Source organism: Neltuma alba, unplaced genomic scaffold (assembly GCF_004799145.2).
Source record: "Neltuma alba isolate B1F8T4 unplaced genomic scaffold, ASM479914v2 tig00011831_pilon, whole genome shotgun sequence".
Taxonomy (NCBI): domain Eukaryota; kingdom Viridiplantae; phylum Streptophyta; class Magnoliopsida; order Fabales; family Fabaceae; genus Neltuma; species Neltuma alba.
The window spans coordinates 101,408-122,545 of NW_021636442.1; the positions used below are offsets into that span (position 1 = coordinate 101,408).

The following is a 21,138-nucleotide window of genomic DNA, read 5'->3' on the forward strand; positions in this document are numbered from 1 at the left end:
CGCGCCTCCGCCATGAAGGAAGTGACGGTAGAAGCTGGAAATAGCCACGGCGGTGCTGCTCCAGAGCATGGGAGGCACGTGGTGTCTGCTGCAAGCTCACGCAGCGGCGTTCCAAGAACCCGAGACGATTATGGCGGATACCAAGTGATGCAGGACAAGCCTTCAAAGTTTGAAGTTTTGGGATGGTATCTCTACGAATTCTGCTCCTACTTCATCCAAACGGTCCTTATTCCTGTCGTTTTCCCTCTCATTATCAGTCAGTTACAACACCTTCCTTCCCACCCAAACCCTGTTCAAGACTGGCTCTTTCACCACCCTACATTAACCTGCTCAGACAAAGAAATTCACCTGTAAGTCTTTCACTTTCCTCTTTTTGGCTTCAAAATTTTAGGTACCAGTTCATTGTTAAGGATAGATTTTCTGGTTATGATGAACTGCGCATGTTGTTTTGAACCATGAAAAGTTGTGTGTTTTTTGGGACTATGTGTCTGCTTTTCCAAACCTTTTTTCTTACTCAACAGTTTGAGGAAAGATTCCTTTTCAAACTCTCATGCACTTTCTTGCTTTATTTAATTTCTTTTCATTATTGGATTAAAACTTCATTTATTAACAGATGATCTGGTCCTGCAATTTCTGGGGCTGGATTAAAAACTTAGTTACCAGACAAGATGATGTGGGGGTGAAAAAGTACCTATGTACTGCCTGCGTTCTATCAACTCATCATAATGATCTTTAATTACCAAGGACAAGGCCATTCCCATGTCTTGCGCTTGATGTTTAAAACCAAACAGTAACTATAGTAGTACTCTTCCGGTCTTTAATATAGGACCTAATTTTTGAGTTGATTTTAGTTCTAAATATAAGACCCATTTCTCATATTTATTAATTTTCTCTAAATTACCCCATGGATACTTTTTTAACCATAATCAAATAGAAGAGGAAGCGGAGATATTAAGAAAGATGATTATGATGTTTTGGGAAAAATATATCACTTTTCTTATAATTAACTAACTTACCTAACTTCCTTAATCTAATCAAATTAGTTAAATGGATCTTATATTAAGGATCGGAGGAGTAGTATGCTTTACCTGGGAATTGTAAAATTCTTTGTCGGATTCCAACCTAAAAGTCATCGCCTTTCTGATTAACATATACATTATCGTCATCGGTTGGGGGGAAAAAAAAAAGCTTCCTACACATGGCGATCAATTATTCAACAGTCACTATTACTATATGTAGAAAATCTGCAGACCCCATTTTGAATGTTGACCGACATTATCCCCTGCCTCTCCCTATTTATTGTTTTGACTGGTTTATCTGTGAATAGTATATGTATAGAGTAAATTTCTGGACAAATTTGCAGTTTAACGCAAGTATCCGAATTTGTAGTACTTTTTTTTTTTGGGTTTCTGATTAAAATGTGCAGTGTTTCTTGACTTAGGTAATGAATCAACTTATTACACTGACATGCAAAATTGGTGAAATAATTGCAGGTACGGTCAACTTACGCAGCGAACCATTAGGGTTAGTGGTTCTCATTTCTCTTCTTTGGAATGGACTTCGATAGCATGGGCCACTGGTTTGGCCGTCGCTGCTCCGATCCTAGGCTACCTTTCCTATCATCTTGACGGCAACCTCCATCCCATCATCGCTGCCGCCGCCACTGGCGTCGGAGCTGTTTTCTGCCTCCCAGCCGGATTCTTCAAAGTCACTAAGATATTCATCCCCTACATCGCCGGCATTGTTGCTGCCAGCACCATCGCTGGCGCTGCTCATACTCATCATCTTGGCCTCATGGTTCATGCCTTCACGGGCCCTCTTACCAAATCCCGATACTCCATTCGGCAAGCCATCTCCCACCGTCTTTCCCTTTACTCCGCCGCAGTCGGATCCGTCGGCGCGGCCATTATCTCCGCCTTCACCTACCATATGCTTCGGGAGCCCAATGAGCACGAGTTCATTAGCTTATGGGTTGTCTCCATCTTCAGTGGCCTCTTATGGCTTGTTGGTGTTTTACACGTCTACACATCGTCAAACAGAGCATCCTCCTCTGTTTCTCCACCGTCAAAGTTCCATCCTTTTTCGATTTTCCGATACCCCCACGCAATCGGAGGTCTCGCCGGCATCTTCCTCTCTTCCTTCACCACTATGTGCATTTTTATAGCAGGAGTGGTCTTCATAGTGGGTGAGCGCTGCTTCAAGCCCCTTCACTTGCTGTTCCTCTGGCTAACTTACTTTCTCTTCCCTCTGCTTTCTCTGCCATTGCTCCAACCTTTTCAACATCTGATAAAAATAGACGCCGTGAGAATGCAAATCCTGGGGTTTCTGCTATCCATCTTCTCTTCTGGGTTTGGCTTCTTCTATAATCATAATCCCTGGAAATGGGGCTACTTGCTGATATTCGGGGCGATTCAGGGAACATCGGCCGGCGTACTGCACGCGTCCGGGAGGATATTAGTGATGGATTGTGCGCCGGCCGGGAAAGAAGGTGCGTTCGCCATATGGTTGTCGTGGATGAGAGCCGCCGGCTTGTGTGCCGGCTTCACGGTCGGTACGGTGGTTCCCGGTCGGCTCCGAACTTCATTCGGGTTAGCTTTTTGTGGTGCTCTTTTGGGAACATTGGGTCTGCTTTTCGGCAACGTGAGTGACATCGGAGGAGCGGTGGCGGCCGGGAATGTGGTTGCAGAAGAAAGTGAGAGAGGTTCGCATGCGGCGTCTGGATTGGATTCGAAGAAGGAGAGGGAATCTTCGCGAGTTTGAAGCTTCGTGCAAGAGATTAATGGAATCCATATGCATCGTCTTGCATTTTCCTATGGTGATTCTTTTGGGTCAAAATATGTTTTAATTTCATTTGTCCTGGGAGTAGTATAATTGTATCTTGTTCCGTGATTGCACAAATTTACTAATTATTGTCTGTTTATATATTTATATAAATAATATTTGATGTCTGAGTTAATGCATGGGTAATTTTTTGTTGGTTGTTTGAAACATATACGTGGCTGATAATTTTCTGATTTCTGCAAATTTGGCAGAATATTTTGTGTATGCATTTTGGATCTCTCCGTCTTAGTGAGGTGCATGGCTTTAGTGATTGGGCAGTGATTGTTGGATAAAAGTTTCATAAATTTTAATTAAAAAGTTAAAAATGAGATTTTTTTGTGAGCTTTTCTTAAGAAGAAAACGCAAAATGATATATTAAAAAAAAAAACAAAGTTTACAAAATTCTAAAACAATTAGTAGATAAAAAGACTACCTCCTAGGAAATTAGAAAAACATATTAAAAGGAATTAACTTAAAAGGTAGCACATGAAAGTTAAAAAAAAAAAAAAAACAGCTAATATCTCCTATCTAGTGATTGTTGAAATCTAACAATGATAGGCTGTTGAAAGAAATCTTATTAACCTAAATAATATTTTAATTAGAGTGTTCTTTCGGCTTGCTTATATCGGAGCTACAATTTCAAAGCAAAAAAGCTACGAGGCAGCAAGATAAAAATGGTGGACACAGGTAGTGTTCCTCCATAAAAATTCCGTCAAGACAATAAATAACACATTGATAAAAATGTCTTCTTTTTTTAAAATGCTTAATCTTGCGGATGATAATGCTTCAATATGATAGATTTCTCAAATCTAGTGGCTGACTGTGGAATCAAATTTTTGGCACATCATATTTTTAATATTATATTAAAAGAGATTAGAGTCAAGAAAGAAAAAGCTATTAACGTGAGCGTATGTGCTAACTCTGATCCCACATTCAAAACTAATGTAACACTCTATTTGATTCTTTTTTTTTAAGGGAAAAAGACAAAAAAATGCACCTTTAACTTCAGAAGTCCAAAAACGTATGCTGAATTTAAGAAATCCCATTTTGGTACCATGAGACCAAATTGGGATTATTATGTGAAAAGAAAAGACCAAATTGCCCTTCATTTTAAATATTATTTTTAAAATATCACAGCCCCTACTGGCCAGCAGGTCACCGGACCTCCGGCAGCAGCAGTCACCGGAGCTCCGGCGACCAGCCGACAATTGGTCACCGGAGCTCTGTCGGTCGGAATTTTTTTTTTTGAAAATTTTTACAACTTCAATATAACGGTTAACAACTTTTGTAATGCTATTAACAGCTTCAGTATAACAATTAACAACAGCTTTTCTGGGAAATTTAACAAACTCCGGTGACCGGAAACAATTTTTTTGAAAATTTTTACAACATCAATATAACCGTTAACAACTTTTGTAACACCATTAACAACTTCAATATAACAATTAATAACAGGTTTTCTGGGAAATTCAACAAACTCCGGCGACCGGAAACAATTTTTTTGAAAATTTTTACAACTTCAATATAACGGTTAACTTTTGTACTGCTATTAACAACTTCAATATAGCAATTAACAACAAGTTGTCTAGGAAATTCAACAAATTCCGGCGACCGGAAATAATTTTTTTTTGAAAATTTTTACAACTTCAATATAGCGGTTAACAACTTTTGTAACCCTATTAACAACTTCAGTATAGCGGTTAACAACAGGTTTTTGAGTTTGTTAAAGGCATTACTGAAGTTATAAAAATGCCACTTTTTGAATTTTTCGAAAAACTTGTTGTTAACTGTTATATCAAAGTTGTTAACCGTTATATTGGAATTGTAAAAATTTAAAAAAAAAACGTAATTGTTAACGTTATACTGAAGTTGAAAATTTTTACAACTTCAATATAACGGTTAACAACTTTTATAATGCTATTAACAACTTCAATATAGCAATTAACAAGTTTTCTGGGAAATTCAACAAACTTCGCGCGATCGGAAATAATTTTTTTGAAAATTTTTACAACTTTAATATAGCGGTTAACAACTTTTGTAACCCTATTAACAACTTCAGTATAGTGGTTAACAACAGATTATTTTGAAAAATTATATAACTCAAAAACCTGTTGTTAACCGCTATACTGAAGTTGTTAATAGGGTTACAAAAGTTGTTAACCGTTATACTGAAGTTGTAAAAATTTTCAAAAAAATTGTTTCCGGTCGCCGAAGTTTGTTGAATTTCCCAGAAAAGCTGTTGTTAATTGCTATATTGAAGTTGTTAATAGCAATACAAAAGTTGTTAACCGTTATATTGAAGTTGTAAAAAATTTCAAAAAAATTGTTTCCGGTTACCTGAGTTTGTTGAATTTCCCAGAAAACCTGTTGTTAATTGCTATATTGAAGTTGTTAATGGCGTTACAAAAGTTGTTAACGATTATATTGATGTTGTAAAAATCTTCAAAAAAATTGTTTCTGGTCGCCGGAGTTTGTTGAATTTCCCAGAAAAGCTGTTGTTAATTGCTATATTGAAGTTGTTAATAGCATTACAAAAGTTGTTAACCATTATATTGAAGTTGTAAAAATTTTCAAAAAAAAATAATCCGACCGACGGAGCTTCGGTGACCAATTGTCAGCTGGTCGTCGGAGCTCCGGTGACCACCGCCGCCGGAGGTCCGGTGACCACCGCCGCCGGAGGTCCGGTGACCGGCCGGGCAGTAGAGAGGCTGTGATATTTTAAAAATAATATTTAAAATGAAGGGCAATTTGGTCTTTTCCTTTCACATAATAATCCCAATTTGGTCTCATGGTACCAAAATGGGATTTCTTGAATTCAGCGGACGTTTTTGGGCTTTTGAAGTTAAAGGTGCATTTTTCTGTCTTTTTCCCTTTTTTTTAATGCTTCTTTAAGACTTATTTTGTAGTATAAATTATACTCCTCCGGTATTTAATATAAGACCCGTTTAACTAACTTGATTATATTAAGGAAGTTAGGTAAGTTAGATAATTATAATAAATGTGACACGTTTTTCTTAAAAAACTATAATCATCTTTCTTAATACCCCTTTGTACCTGATTATGGTTGAAGGAGTATTCATAGGGGTGATTTAGAAAAAATTGATAAATATGAGAAATAGGTCATATATTTAGGATCAAAACCAATTTAACAATTAGATCCTATATTAAGGACCGGAGGAGTATTATAAAATGAGTTTTATATTTAGGATTAAAGGAGTAATATTTTATTTTGTTTTTAACATATTAGCTAAATTAATTTACAGATATTAAGATACTCATATATTTAAAGTTGGATGAAGTATATTTCATAGTTAGAGCTGATTTATATTTAGAGAAATGACAAGTACAAATTAGTAAAAGGCATGTATGATGGAAGAGGTTATGAAAAAATTGATCTAGTGTTGATGTCCTAACCTCTTTTTCATTTTCCAGCTTGGATTTGTGTGGTTTGGATAGTTTAAAATCTAGGGTTTAATAGGGTTTTGGATATCAGATATTTTGCAAATTAATTTGTATTTTAAATATAATAATTGAATTCTTATATATAAAATAAAAAAGATTAATAAGATAAGAGAAGGATCTTAAACTTTTCGAACATAATTTATCACCATATTAATTATTTCAATATATATTGATTTTTAATATCTTAATTTTCATTAACAATAATTTTATTCAAAGTAATAAAGGGCTGGTATAAGTTCTACTTGGAAATAATAAAAACCATTTTGCCAGCAATTAATGTTTTATTGTATTATTATTATTTTTTTTTTCTCTAGACATTACTACTGCTACTATCATTTTTGTTTGGGGCCAAAGTACTATTATCACATCATCATTATGAATTCATGATTATTTTTAATTATTATTATCATTATCATTATTACATTTTACTTAAAAAGAGGAAGAATTACAATGAGGTCTCAAAGAGAAAAAATAATTGCAAAATAAGTCTTAAAGTTCTTATTTTTTATTTTGAAACTTGTCATTTGTTTAGGTTATTATTAGGACTTTTTAATAATTATTTTTTTTAGTTCTTTAAAAAAATTGCTGGGCTGTTCGTCCGGGAAAAAGAAAGAAAAAGAAAAAGAAAATTGCTGGGGTGTTCCAACTGCCATTCGCAGTTCGCATTTCTTTTTCTGTGCAAACTGCAAAGGAGGGTTTGGGCTTTTTAGAAATAAGGATCATTTTATGACTGGGCCTATGAAGGCCCAGACACTCCGCAGGGGCGGAAGCCGAACTGGATCCTCAAAGTCGAAGCCTAAATCCCTTCTATGCAGGTTTTAATTCGGCGACCGCCGTGGCCGAAAGCTTCTGCCGTTGACGGCGACGATGATGCTGAGATGCTGCTCCAGGCTTCGGTGTCTAGCTCTTCATTCTCGCCAAGCTCTTGCTTCAACATCTTCCCGTCGTCTGCTTCACTACGCCCCGCATCCTCTCCTGTTTTCTTCCTGTAATCGGCTTCCTTCTCCCCTCTTCAATGCCTCTTCGTCATGCCCTCCCACATTGGCTTCTCACGCCTTTCGCTCTTCTCCTTTACCTCTCTCTGTAAGTTATTGATTTCAGGCTTCTATTCTTTATCCCCGTCTTTTCTGAGCTTTGTTTGGGTTCTGAGAAAATGCGTCAGAAGACACTGACTTCGATCTGGGAATTTTAAATTGATATATATTGTACTTATGAGTAGTTGATTTCTCAGTTCCGAAGTCATTTAAGAGTGAAATGTTCAATCCCCCCCCTCCCAATCGACTGAATATGGTAAATTTAGAGTTTAGTTTCTTACAGTTGATGTTATATATCGAGCCAGTCTCGTGGTGTCGCGCTGATCGTTATTGTGACGGCATTTTAGTTCCTTATATGAAACTGTAGTTGGTTCAAGTTCGACACGTTTCTTCAAGAGAGCGGAAGAAGAGAAGAAAACCAATGACTCCGGTCACTTCCAAGATTAAGAAATTCAAGATGAAATTTTACTCGTGCGTTTCTCCTTGGAACTTACATCTTCTTGTTATTTCTTTTCTTATAGCATCTCGTTTTAAGAGCTTTTCCACTACGGAACAGGTCTTACAAATCCAGGTTCAGAACATTGAATGATGGGACAATCAGGCGCTGGAAGGAGGGCAAGCGACACAATGCTCATTTGAAGGTCTGCCCTTTTCTTATCCTTTAGATAGATAAGCTCTTAAAATATCTGATAGTTATTTGGTATTAAAAAGTGAGTTCCTGGGGATGCTCTTTAGAATCCTTATTATCGTGTTGATTTCTTGGTGCACTGAATAAATCAGTTTACACCTATTTTCGGAATTCCCTCAACATCTTGCTATGAGGTGCAAAGAAATTCTCAAAACCTATCTTGACCACATCTTAAACTTCTTAACAAATCTTTGGCCCCAGGAAAATGTGGTGTCCCAAGAATTTCTATGCATGAATGTAGAATATATTACATTTTTCTTTCAAATCTCACCATAAAATCCTTTGAATGGACAAAAGTTGAAACTTTCTCCCTGGTACATGAGTTTGTAAGACTTAAAATCAAAGTTATTGTCCTTGCTTACTTGGTGCTTCCTTGATTCACTTACACTGTATGGTAAAAAAATTGAGAGGATAGCTGATGACCTGTGACACTACTGGCTCCTCTTTTAGTTTTAAATATTGAAAGACTAACTTGATGCCAGTATTTTAATTCTGCCAGGCCAATTGCATGCACACATTAACCTTCCTAAGGATCATGTTTTGCACTTCTTTGTGATGAAAAGATAGGAGAGGAAGAGTAAGGGAGGGATGGATATTGATAATGTTTCCTAAATATAGGCTTAGCGATTGTGGTGCATGACTCTCCCCAACTACTTGTAATAAACAAATGAAGCCATGTATTCAAAGATAATGACTAAATACTGTTTTTGCAATTTACTACAACTTATGGTCGCGTGTAATCTGGCTTTCATCATTGATAGGTTATAGCTGAATTTGAATCTCCTTAGGATGCTCCTTTATAAACTTTGCGGGCGCATTAATATGTACAGGCCGTTGAGAAAAACTGAAGTGCTATTGGCTTCATTGAGGACTTGTTTTGGTGTTTGCCGTTACTATGACGTGGTTTTATTTTAATTTATTACTAAGAAGATGGATAATCTAAAATGCCAATTAGTTGTATTCGTTGTGTTTGTGGCATGACTGCTTTGACATGGATGCTATGGGCCGAATTATGCATAGCACATGGTTATAACATATTCTTTTGACTATTTCATGCTAGCAAAGTAGCTTGCATGGGTTGTAGCTACATTGTGAGGCCTTTCTTCGGATAGGTGGCCTTACATGTGTGCGCATGGTTTTGGATTATGAAAAGATGGTTTGGTGTATGCTTAGGCCCTGTGTTAACATCTGTTGCAAAAGCAGTACAAAGTAAGAATTTGAAATGGTAATTGAATGTCTACTCTAATTAATTCTGGCCATGTATCCAAAAAAAAAGGCCAGTTGCTTAGATAATTTGAGGGAACTTCCCCTGTTTTTTATTTGCTCCAGGGAGTCTCGTCTATTCTCGACTGACTGAAATTTGAAGGGGAAGAAAGACTCGTAAGTTAGAATGATGATATCGTTTGATCGGTATGTTATAAGTGCTAAAACAAGTGAGAATAAATTGCAAGAGCATACCTGAAAGTTGAGTGAGGAATTCATAATTGCTCAAGAGTACTGATGGAGAAGATGAGAGAATGCTACAGCCCTTATGAACAAAAGAGCAAGAATGTATATTGTTGTTAGGGCAAAATGTTTAAGGACCACATATAAAGGGTTAATAAGAGCGGTCAATCACAAAAATGCCTTAAAGTAGGATCAATGACTCTGAAATTGGTCTGAGTTGGAGTCTGTTCCATAATACAGAATCAAATATCCCAACCTATTATGATTTACTCTATTAGAGCCCATCCATTTTAATAAAGTGCTGAACCCAATTACTTATTACTTAATATTGATAAATGTGGTTCGGTAGACAAATTTGATGATTGATTAATGCATTATCACATAAAGTAATAAAATTTTTCAACAATAAGACCAACTCTTTCCATTTCCCTCATTGTTGGACTTGGCAAATGATAGTCATTTTGTTCATGTGAGTATACCTCATGTGAGTATACCTGATACCTCATGACGGTCCACATACTATACTTGAAACTGATAATTTTCTGGTGTCAACTGCAGTCAAAGAAATCAAAACGGAGACTCAGAAAACCAGCTATTGTCCCTCCAGCATATGCCAAAGTGATGAAGAAGCTCAATTTTTTTGCTTAGAACGTTACAGGTTTTTGCTACTTACTACATGGAAGAGAAAATGGTTACGAATTATCATTTCCTTTGTGGTCTTGGCCGCTCATTTTCCCATTTCATACACCCTAGAACGAGCAATTTGAAGAGTTCAGAGCGATGTGTTCCCCAGACACTTGGTTTGCGATGAATTCATTTGATAATATATGCTGATTCACCATAGTGGCAGTCTTTAGTAAACAATGTTGAAATAGCGGCTGATTCATCTTTGTCGTTATGGAATGCTTCTAATTATTTGTAGCTAATAAGATTTATTTGTTTCGTCCTGAGACCAGAGAAGTGTCTATGAGAATATGAAAGCTGAATTAGTTTTGGAGTATTTAGTATTGTTTGAAATTCCAAGTTTTTCCGTCAACATTTTCACACCATCCCGATCCACGAATGCTAGTTTTCCCCATCGGTAGTAAATTGGTTTTCCCCATCGGTAGTAAATTGGTTATGCAAATGACTTGTGTAAGATTCAGCGAAGCAAATACATTGAGACCAGAGTAATTTCAAGTGTTTATCAGTGTCCAAAATAAACACAGCAGAAACAATTCTATTATATTAAAGTAACTCAGGAAAAAAACAAGTCTTTACTTACAATATGTTTAATAAAATATTAAATACATGTTAAAAAAAATAAACCTTGAAAGCTGTTGTTCTCCTTGCGCCTGAATTTTCAAAAATTTAATATATTATAGGATAATTTAAGAGCGCATACCTCTCTATCTTCCATTCATAGTAGATATTGACACATTGTAGGCAGAATGAAATCTGCGGGTGTATTTAGGTTAGTAGTGGCAGAAGTAAGTTTTTTAAAATTTGACTTTTACGGAAGTTAGATTGGATAAAAGTCATATAGTAGAATGTGATTTATGTTTATATTGACTTTTATAAAAAAGTTAGTTTAAGAAGCTGAAACTTATTTGATGATTAATGGAAAAGTAAATTTAGATACAAAATGACTTAAAAGGACATAAATTTTATTAAGTAATATGTATCTAATATTATATGTATGTAATGTGACCATTTTAGAAGAAGTATTGAAAATAAAATTATTAAAAATGAAGAAAATTAGTTTATTATTAGGAAGAAATTTAAAAACATAGTAAAATACTTAATTAAATATATTTGATGGATAAATATATACTGGGGAGGTGTAAAGGCCGCAGGCCTCTGTTCTTTTCTTCCGAATTTTTCACCCACAAATGAGAGAAAATATACATGCAAGAGAGGTCAGGGTAGCTAAAAAAATTTAAAATACAATTAATGATCCTAATGATATTATTCACTGCATTGGCAAACGAAAAAACAACTGAAACAACTTATTTTAGAAGTCCATTTCAAGTCAAGAAGTCATGTTATCAAAACATGAGCCCAAACGCTACTAAATTTCATAACTTGAATTTTTTCATTTGCGATGCACGTTTGGGCCCCCAAACAGCATCCCAAACACACGCTGCATCAGTGACATTGTCTAAATTTGTAGATACAGGTTTCTTCACTATAGCAAAATGGTGCTTTCGTTTGTAATCATAGCAATGACTTCTGAAGTAGTTGGTCTATCTGCTGGAGATCCTTCCACGCACAAAAAACCTATATGAATAAATCTAACAAACTCTTGGTTGACACATGAATCGCTTAATGTTCGATATATTAGCTCTGAGCCAACTCCATTTTGCCACAAATCCCAAGCCTGAAACAGCAATTTTCAACTTATATGGACCTTTTGTACGCAGGTTTATTGCTAATGTACATTTTAGTTGTACAAAGCATGCTTAATTAAGAAAATTATTGTAAATAGAAGCAAATAATAGCACTCACATGTTTTACTAAATCTGTAGGCCTATTAACATCATAAAAGTTGTTGTTTCTCTTCCCGCTTAAAATTTCAAGGGTTATGACGCCAAAATTGAGTATATTTGATTTTATGAGAACATTCCATCCTCTGCGTATTCGGGAGGCATGTAACTGTTAGTAAGAAAAAAAAACCAAAAAGAAAAAAGAAAAAGAAAAGACATGTTACTAGGAATGGAAACATTTTCTTTATTTATTTTTTTTCACTTAAAGCACAAGCAAATAATGTATTTCTAAATAGTTTATCAAACTTATAATGTTCCAACAATTCTGTTAGCATTAGCAAGGAGTTCATCCCGCTTGAAAATTCTAGCCATTCTAAAGTCAAAAACTTTAGGATTCATGTCTGGATCGAGTAATATGTTACTGGCTTTCAAATCCCTGTGCATGATTGTTAATCTTGAAAGCTGATGAAGGTAAAGAAGTCCATGTGATATTCCTTCAACAATCATCACTCTCGTTCTCCAATTTGACACGCCCCTCTGGGATGCATCTTTAGGATTACAACAACCATAAAAAAGTTTCAGCGTGTGAGATCATTACAAAGTATCCAACCAGCAACTTGAAGACAGTTTTCACATATAAAAGGACATATATAGGTTGTTTCTAATAGAATTTGAAGATGACCTCATCACATTGCCAATTTTGAAGGGTCACAACATGATCAAAATGAAAAAACTTGCGTTGTTGAGGACTAAGCTTTAGGTTGTTGTGTGCATGATTAATTACTAACCAAATAGAAAGGGGTCCAAATTTTGTTAGGCATATATTCATAAACCAACATCGTTTGCTCAGCTTGTCTGGAGCATCCAAGCAAAAGCCAGATTCATGTGCCGTAGCTTTGCTATGAGTATTTACTCAGTCTTAGGCTCCACTAATCCTGGTCCTAAACTTCTAGATAGCCTCTTCACTGCAATTTATTTTCCTTCTGGTAGTTTACCCTAACGATTTTGTCATCATTTAGTAACTCAAAGAAACAGTGCATAATAGCCAAAAAAGTACTATCTTCAGTCCTTAATATAAGATTTAATTGATTAATTTAAAAAAATTAAAGAAGTTACTAAGTTATTGTAAACTACTTATATTTATCGTTTTTCTTTAAATAATTTGCTTCACTGATAAATTGATACATCATCTAATGGTTCACGTAAGTATTTTAGAGAAATCATGTAACATATAATGTAATAAAGTGATTTAGTAATTTCATTAATCTCTTTAAATTAGTCAACTGAATCTTATATATTAAGGATCAGTGATAATATATATGTTCCTGAACCTTATAGGCTGTATCAAAACTAACCTGTCCAAGTTTATTTTGCGTACAGAAGTTGTCTATAGCTTTAACGATAGACAAAAAGCTGAATACTTTCAAATGTTGAGCAAAACAATTATCATATCCAAGCTCATCTAAATTTTGTAAACTATTAGTTTCTGTCATCATCACTTGATGTAGATGGTCCTCTTTTCTCCCTTTATTGTCCGTTGTGATCATATATGCCTTGTGAATTAGTGGGGATATAAAGTTTTGGGAAAATCACTATGAGAGATTTCAATGAAGGAACACAATAATTAAAAATTGAGTGAATAGCATGGATCTGTTTTCATTTCTTATAGTGAAATTTGTCATTGCATGCTATTTACTTGTTTGTCGGATTTTCTTGTGATCATATTCCTTCCAAACCTCACTCCTAATGATTTTCCCTTGAGATTTTGCAAGTCTTACCTATTATGTTCCGTCTCCAATAAAAGATAATAACAATGATAGACGCTAACAACATTGCGAATCCATTTCTTATTGCTTTTCCTTTCTTCAACAGTTAAATCTACATGTGTTGAAGGGACATTTGTCATAATAAAGAAGTTTTTAAAGTAACAGCGACTTAAGAAATACCTCGCTGTTATTCCATTAAGAACTGAAAATGTAAAAGGAGGACCAAGATCCTTAGAGAAAAATAATTTTTTCAAACTACTTTCCTCCTCTTTTCCATTTCTATGTTTAACACCTATTTTTATTTTCCAGGCTATCAATTCATATATAATAGAAAGCAAAATGTAAAAAAGTTGGATATGAATTGAACTAAATCTTCTCTCTCGCACAACATTGTAGCCCTATAATTAATCTAATGGTTTAGATAAAAGATGTCGATAAATATTAAAAGTGCTGATCTTAGATTGACTTTGACAAAACCCTCTTCAATAATCCTGATCAGAGCTCTAGCTTCATCAATTTTATCTGAATTCTAGGGTGTGCCTTTCTCAAAATTACTCTTGATATGTTTAATAAAATTGTCTTGTGAGCATATTTTTTTAAAAAATTAATATCATTTTAAATTCCTAAAATTTATTTTAATTTTGGTTCCTAGAATTTCACCTTATTTTGGTTTTGGTCTCAGAAATTTAACTTCATTTTGACCCATGTAAGAATTTCTGGTCCCTCAAACAAACAGATTTCACAAACTAAAATCAAAATGAGGTTAAATTTCAGGAAATAAAGATTTATTAGATTGATCACATGGTTGAAAGGATTGATGCAGGGAGGATTTAGTTCCATGATACAGCGAACTTACTGGTATTTAGTGGTTTTTGGATGACATAAAATTTTTCCGAATTCCCTGATGGATCTGGTCGAAACTCTGCTTCTTTGGTGAAATTCAACACACAGTGACGTGCCCATCTTCTGATATGCCTGATAATCACAATCATAATTCAACGCACAGTGGCGTACCCATCTTCTGATATGCCTGATAATCACAATCATTCCAGTAGTTAATTCTACAACCAGCAGCTAGAGCTAACCTTTGAAGATGTCCCTCAGTGAACCTTCCATTACTTTTACTCACAAAGTATCCAGACAACAAACCTCAAACGTTGTATTGTAACTCCTAGCTCCTGGTTGTTCCCATTCTGCACATCCCTCATATATACAAACCGTCATTTGTCTTATACCCATAACAATATATATTCCTCTAATAGGATTCCCAAACCCTCAAACGTAAAGAGTTCCTTGGTACTCTATTCTCCAGTCTATGCTTTTATGGACAGCAGGATCCTTAGGGTCATCATTCAACGTGCAACTGAAGAACTCTTCATCTGAAGTTGTCATGTACATCATCTTACAAGACTGTATATGATAGTAGGTTGGTCCTATGTTCCCAAAGGTCATTCCACCATCAGGATCACTGAGATTTTTCAAGGCCCCACTAGTCCAAAACACAGCCCTCTACGTCGAAGAACCAACTCTAAGCCATGAGGGTCCCATTCGAGTGTAAAAGCTCCTGGAGATGGGTCGTTAGAAGCTAGTCATCATGATGTGAGAGTCCAATTCCTTCCTGTTCTGTGATTGACGCCTAGTTTCATGCCAGGCAAAAGGGTGTCTGTGGGATAATCAAAGCTTTGCCACAAGGTCGGACCGACAGATCCATCGAAATTCACTTCTGTCAGCACGAGATTCCCATTGTCCAGCAAAAATGCCTTTTTGTTGGTGTTGTTGTCGGTGTTTCACCGGGGCACAGTTGAATTGGGTGGCCCTGATTTCGATTGATCACAAACTTTCCGGTGTTGTGGATGTACATATAGGACACAACCAACCAAACTACGAAGCATGATGAGCCCACAGCAATATATTAATGCCCTTAATTAGCTCTCAAGTTATTAACTTGCATGTGCAGTATTCCTTTTTCTTAATTCAGGATATTGTTTTGGTCAAAATAAAAACCAAATCTGATGAACGTATCAAAAGCTTTATCACAGAATCTCTCGACTTTTGATGATAAAGGGGAATAATGTCGTCTTTGGTCCTCTGTAATGGTTGGATATAACGCGGGAAATAATACCCAAACTAATTTGACTTTTAATTTTATACTAAATATAATACTCTAATATGTTTTTTTTATATTTATTATTTTTTTTCAAACTAGTTCTCGTAATAGTTGCATATGTTAAATGTTCTATTAAATGATAGTTCTAACTAATATACATTATTAGTAACGGTATTCTAGGAAGGTAATTCTTATTTATTACAAATAACTAATTTAACAAATTTTTTTAATTTATTGAAATTTGTTAACAAGCTCTTGTATTAAAAACCGGATGTAATAATTTATAGCGTTTCAACCTTAATCTGTACAAATTCTTCGAGCATGATCCAAATCCGAAGTCAACTTTACATCTCTTGCCAGTGCGCTATCCGGATGCTGTGCCCTTTTAATATGTATAAATAACTTCTATTTAAAAAATAATCAGGCAGTGATATTTATATATATGTACTATCTCCTGTCCTAATTATAAGAGCTAGTTGAGTAATTTGAAAAGATTAAGAAAATAAGTTAGTTATTTGTAGTAAATAAATGTTGTCTTTCTTAAAATATCCTTGCTAATCAAGTGTATTGGTTAGAACTATTATTGTTAGAAGGACTAACTTGAAAAAAATGCATAAATATGATAGAAAAAGTGGATTGGGGTCTTATATTTAGGACCAAAATAAAAGTCAAATAAGGTTTTATATTGAGGACCGGAGGTAGTATCATATTATAATTAAATTGATTAATTTTATCAAATTTTAATTTCCTTAAACACAAATGCTAACTTTAAAAAAATATTTGGAACAAGTATATATAAAGAGACATACACAAGGCGTATAACGTGATCGATTATCAGTACTGTAAATATGCATATATTTACTATATTCAATGGTTTATGCATACTGTAGAAGTTATTGTTTCTTTTGCCACTTAAAACTTCATATGAAAATTCATGAAAGCTGTTGTTCTTCTTGCCTCTGAAAGTTCCAAAAATTATATTAATGTATCAGATAATATGCCTTCTGTTGCATACTCTGAGAACAAGCCTATGCTAAATCAATAAGGGAAAGTTATTTGTAAAAGAGAAACATTGCCTATTTGCATGCCAATAATTAAAAAAAAAGAAAAGAAAAGAAGTAGTATGGTATTTTTTTCCCCATTTTCTCAACTGATTAAGACTTATAGATAACAATCCTGTTATATCTAAATATTTAAGAGCACTTACCTCTCTATCTTCCATTTATAGTAGATATTGACACATTGTTGACAGAATGAGATGCTGAGTCATCCATATGAGAATCTACTTCGGTGACATTGTCTAAATTTGTAAATGCAGGTTTCTTCACCACAGGCAAGATGGTACTTTCATTTTGGATCATAGAAACGACTTCTGAAGTAGTTGGTCTATCTACTGGAGATTCTTCCACGCACAAAAGACCTATGTGAATAAATCTGAGAAATTGCTGATTGGAACATGAGTCACTTAATGTTGGATCCATTAGCTCTAAGCCAACTCCATTTCGCCACAAATCCCAAGCCTGCAACAATAATTTTCAACTTATATACCAATGCACATTTTAGTTACAAGCATGCTTAAGAAAGTTATTATTGCAAGTTAAAGCACTCACATATTTTACTAAACTGAGAGGTTTGTTAACGTTATAAAAGCCGTTGTTTCTCTTGCCACTTAAAATTTCAAGAATTATGACCCCAAAACTGAATATGTCTGATTTTATGGAGACCACTCCATCCATTGCATACTCTGGTGACATGTAGCCACTAATAAGAATACAAGAAGATACATCTTGTTAGAATGAAAAACATTGCCTTTGCTTAAAACACAAACAAATCATCATGTATTTTTAAATAGTTTCTCAAACTTACTATGTCCCAACAATCCTGTTAGTGTTGGCAATGAGTTCATCCCGTTTGAAAATTCTTGCCATTCCAAAATCAGAAATTTTAGGATTCATATCCGCATCCAGTAGTATGTTACTAGCTTTCAAATCCCTGTGAATGATCCTTAACCTTGAATGCTGATGAAGGTAAAGAAGTCCTTGTGAAATCCCTTCAATTATTATCACTCGTATTCTCCAATTTAACGCATCCCTCTTCAATGCATCTTTAGAATTACAACAACCATAAAAAAAAGTTTCATTTTGTGAGATCACAACAAGGTATTAAACTGGTAATTTAAAGACAGCTTTCATATCAGGATACAGGTAGCTTTTAGGGTGTTGTGCATGATTAATTACGTACTAACCGAAGAGAAAGGAATCCAAACTTTTGTTAGCCATGTATTCATAAACCAAAATCTTCTCCTCAGCTTGTATGCAGCATCCAAGCAAACGAACTAGATTCATGTGCTGTAGCTTTGCTATGAGTATTAACTCATTCTTAAACTCCACTAATCCTTGTCCTGAACTTCTTGATAACATCTTTACTGCAATTTCTTCCCCTTCAGGTAGTTTTCCCTGACCATTATTATGTTATTAGTTAATTAGTAACTCAAAATCAATAGAATAGTACCAACAAGTAAAAAGATATATGCTTCCTTCACCTTATAAACTGGGCCAAAACCGCCTTGTCCAAGTTTATTTTGAGCTGAGAAGTTATCCGTAGCTTCAGCGATAGACAAAAAGCTGAACACTTTCAAATGTTGAGCAAAACCATTATCATATCCAAGCTCATCTAAATTGCGTAAATTTTTAGTTTCTGACAACAGTTGACGTAGATGGTCCCTTTTTCTCCCTATAATTTTTGTTATGTATGAAGAAAAATTATCGGTCATTTCAAATTCAAAGTTTATATGAAAATGGCGTGTGAGGTAATGCGTGATATAGATTTTGCATGTTACCTTTCGTTCTCCATCTCCAGTAAAAGATAATAACAATGACAGACGCTAACAAGAATAATATTGCGAGGGGAACCGAAATTGCAATCCTTTTCTTGTTCCTTTCTTCTGTTAAACCTGCATATGTCGAAGGGAGTGGTTTCTCGTAATGAGAAAGTTTTTAAAAGCATAAACAACTAAGAAAAGGTTAAAAATGAAATCAATGAATTTAATGCATTTAACTATATTAAAGAGTATTTGTTAAATGAAATCCACATCTAAATATGAAATGAATAACATTAACCTACGTGGTATACTGTCTTGATTATAAATACCTGCGCTTTATTTTAAAACATACACAGATTTTCCTTAAAATTAAAAGTAACATTATGTAACTTAAGTAATTAATTTTGGCAGGTCAATTTGGATAATATGTTTGGCAGGCGAATTGATTTTCCTCAAAATTATATGATGTTTACAGTGATGTAACATACCCCATTTGAGCGTGCAAGTTATGATGACATTCTCTCCTATTTCATTTCTCTATTTAATCCCTATTTTTATTTCTAGTCTATATCCATTCATAAAACAGAAAGTAAAATATAAAAAAGGTGGAAAGATTACAGCTGAAAAGTTGGACTAATATGATCTTATATTGACTTTGACAAAACCCAGTGCCTTCTCAAAATTACTCTTGACCATTTGCATTTATCTATAAAACTATTTGAGAAAATTGGGGGAAAAAAATCTTTCATTAAAAATTTTATTGGTAAGAATGACCTAATAAATCAGATACCGATATCCTGCTGTGTGTATAAAATTTGCAGAGTACCGACACATTCTGAATATAAAAGTTTACCATGCCCTTCTCACTAATAAAATTTTTGATGGGAACTTTTCTCTCAATAAAATTTGTATTGTGAGCATATATATTTTTCAAAACGGTTAGATTGATCATGTGCATATGGCTACTACATCGCATATTTTAGCAGAGATGATCTAAGTTGCATCAGATCGCAAACTCACCATTTTCTGGTTGTTGGATAACGTAAAATTGTTCCGAATTCCCCGATGGATCTGGTCGAAACTCTGCTTCTTGATGATATTGAACACAACGCAACGTGTCCATCTTCTGATATGCCAGACATTCGCAATCATCCCAGCAACTAACTCTACAATCAGCTGGACCGATCCTGTGAAGATCACCATCAATGAAGTTTCCATTGCTTTTATTCACAAAGTACCCAGACAACAACCGAAACGTCGTATTGTAACTCCTACATTGTGGTTGTTCCCATTCTGCACATCCCTCGTTGTCCTTTGTCTTGTACCCATAACAGTATTCCTGTAATGGGACTCCCGTGTTCTCAAACCAAAAGCTACCTTTGTAATCTATGCTCCAATCTATGCTTTCATGAACCACAGGATCCAAACGGTCATCTTTCAACGTATAGTTGAAGAACTCTTCATTTGAAGTTCTCGTGTACATCATCTTATAAGATTGTGTATAATAGTAGGTTGGTCCTATGTTCCCAAAGGTCATTCCACCATCAGGATCACTGAGATTTTTCAAGGCCCCACTAGTCCAAAACACAGCCCCTCTACGTCGAAGAACCAACTCTAAGCCATGAGGGTCCCATTCGAGGGTAAAAGCTCCTGGAGATGGGTCGTTAGAAGCCAGCCATGATGTGAGAGTCCAATTCCTTCCTGTTCTGTGATTGACGCCTAGTTTCATGCCAGGCAAAAGAGTGTCCGTGGGACAATCAAAGCTTTGCCACAAGGTCCGACCGACAGATCCATCGGAATTCACTTCTGTCAGTACGAGATTTCCATTGTCCAGCAAAACAGCTCTTGTGTTGGTGGTGTTGTCGGTCGTGGTTTCACCAGGGCATAGTTGAATTGGGTGGCCATGAGTTCGATTGATCACAAACTTCCCATTTTTGTCGATGAAGAGAGTTGCATCAGATCCATTAGCGATTGGGGTGTCTCTATTGGCGATCCAAACTGGAGAAGAAGCTGACCTGTACTTGGAATTCCAGATGGCTAAGTAAGTGTTGTTGATATAGGTGACAGGTTTGATGAATCCTAAGGTGAAGTTCTTGTTGTTGGAAACCAAACGAGCTGTGAAGTTGAGTGTGTCTGTTTGATTCAGGGTGTTGGTTTCAGCAATCACACTGATATTTCCACACAGTAACACGCAAGATACGATTATTTGGAGGATGAGAAAGTGAAGATATATGAATGAGTTTTCCAGGAGAGCCATTTTTTGTTTCTATGATCCAACAGCAAACAGGACAGGATCCTCAACTTTGGTTATCGTTTATTTCTTTGAAAATGTTATGAAAGCTCTACTAAGTAAATGATGAATGAACAGACAGAAATGCCCTTAATTAGGTCACAAGTTATTAACTTGCATGAGCTATTTCTTTTTCTTCACTCTAAATATCATGGTTTTGGTCAAAATGAAAAACAAATCTAAATATATTTAATCAGCCCACTAATGAATCTGTCAAAAGCTTATGGCATATTATAACG

At 35.2% G+C, this 21,138-nt stretch overlaps 3 protein-coding genes across 4 annotated transcripts; 2 read left to right on the forward strand and 1 right to left on the reverse strand.

Annotated features, from left to right (window-relative positions):
- Positions 1–7: 7 nt before the first annotated feature.
- LOC114718326 (uncharacterized) lies at positions 8–2,760 on the forward strand. The gene is made up of 2 exons (XM_028903612.1): positions 8–350; positions 1,494–2,760. The coding sequence occupies exons 1-2, from the start codon at positions 13–15 to the stop codon at positions 2,758–2,760; spliced, it is 1,605 nt and encodes a 534-aa protein (XP_028759445.1). The 5' UTR covers positions 8–12.
- Positions 2,761–7,066: 4,306 nt separating this feature from the next.
- On the forward strand, positions 7,067–10,473 carry LOC114718335 (uncharacterized). Of its 2 annotated transcripts, none has more exons than XM_028903624.1 (4): positions 7,067–7,365; positions 7,684–7,787; positions 7,873–7,957; positions 8,504–9,261. In XM_028903624.1, exons 1-4 carry the CDS (start codon positions 7,150–7,152, stop codon positions 8,558–8,560), a joined length of 462 nt encoding a protein of 153 aa, XP_028759457.1. In that variant the 5' UTR covers positions 7,067–7,149; the 3' UTR covers positions 8,561–9,261. The 2 variants fall into 2 exon arrangements, with proteins under 2 accessions (XP_028759457.1, XP_028759456.1); XM_028903623.1 differs by lacking the exon at positions 8,504–9,261 and adding an exon at positions 10,009–10,473 and having other exon boundaries at positions 7,078–7,365.
- Positions 10,474–16,999: 6,526 nt separating this feature from the next.
- Positions 17,000–20,875, reverse strand: LOC114718327 (G-type lectin S-receptor-like serine/threonine-protein kinase CES101). Its single transcript, XM_028903613.1, has 7 exons — positions 19,630–20,875; positions 18,628–18,741; positions 18,331–18,521; positions 18,034–18,244; positions 17,655–17,892; positions 17,399–17,549; positions 17,000–17,308 (listed from the first exon to the last, which is right to left on the reverse strand). Exons 1-7 carry the CDS (start codon positions 20,864–20,866, stop codon positions 17,000–17,002), a joined length of 2,451 nt encoding a protein of 816 aa, XP_028759446.1. The 5' UTR covers positions 20,867–20,875.
- Positions 20,876–21,138: the final 263 nt, after the last annotated feature.

What these genes read in the sequence shown, in the direction of transcription:
- LOC114718326 (XM_028903612.1), top strand. Translation starts at nt 13, where the DNA reads ATGAAGGAAGTGACGGTAGAAGCTGGAAATAGCCACGGCGGTGCTGCT. An exon ending in TCAGACAAAGAAATTCACCT is followed by an intron (nt 351 to 1,493) that starts GTAAGTCTTTCA and finishes AAATAATTGCAG; the next exon opens with GTACGGTCAACTTACGCAGC.
- LOC114718335 (XM_028903623.1), top strand. Translation starts at nt 7,150, where the DNA reads ATGATGCTGAGATGCTGCTCCAGGCTTCGGTGTCTAGCTCTTCATTCT. An exon ending in CTTCTCCTTTACCTCTCTCT is followed by an intron (nt 7,366 to 7,683) that starts GTAAGTTATTGA and finishes ATGAAACTGTAG; the next exon opens with TTGGTTCAAGTTCGACACGT. An exon ending in GACACAATGCTCATTTGAAG is followed by an intron (nt 7,958 to 10,008) that starts GTCTGCCCTTTT and finishes TGTCAACTGCAG; the next exon opens with TCAAAGAAATCAAAACGGAG.
- LOC114718327 (XM_028903613.1), bottom strand. Translation starts at nt 20,866, where the DNA reads ATGGCTCTCCTGGAAAACTCATTCATATATCTTCACTTTCTCATCCTC. An exon ending in AACAGGATTGTTGGGACATA is followed by an intron (nt 17,550 to 17,654) that starts GTAAGTTTGAGA and finishes TATTCTTATTAG; the next exon opens with TGGCTACATGTCACCAGAGT. An exon ending in CTCTCAGTTTAGTAAAATAT is followed by an intron (nt 17,309 to 17,398) that starts GTGAGTGCTTTA and finishes TTATTGTTGCAG; the next exon opens with GCTTGGGATTTGTGGCGAAA.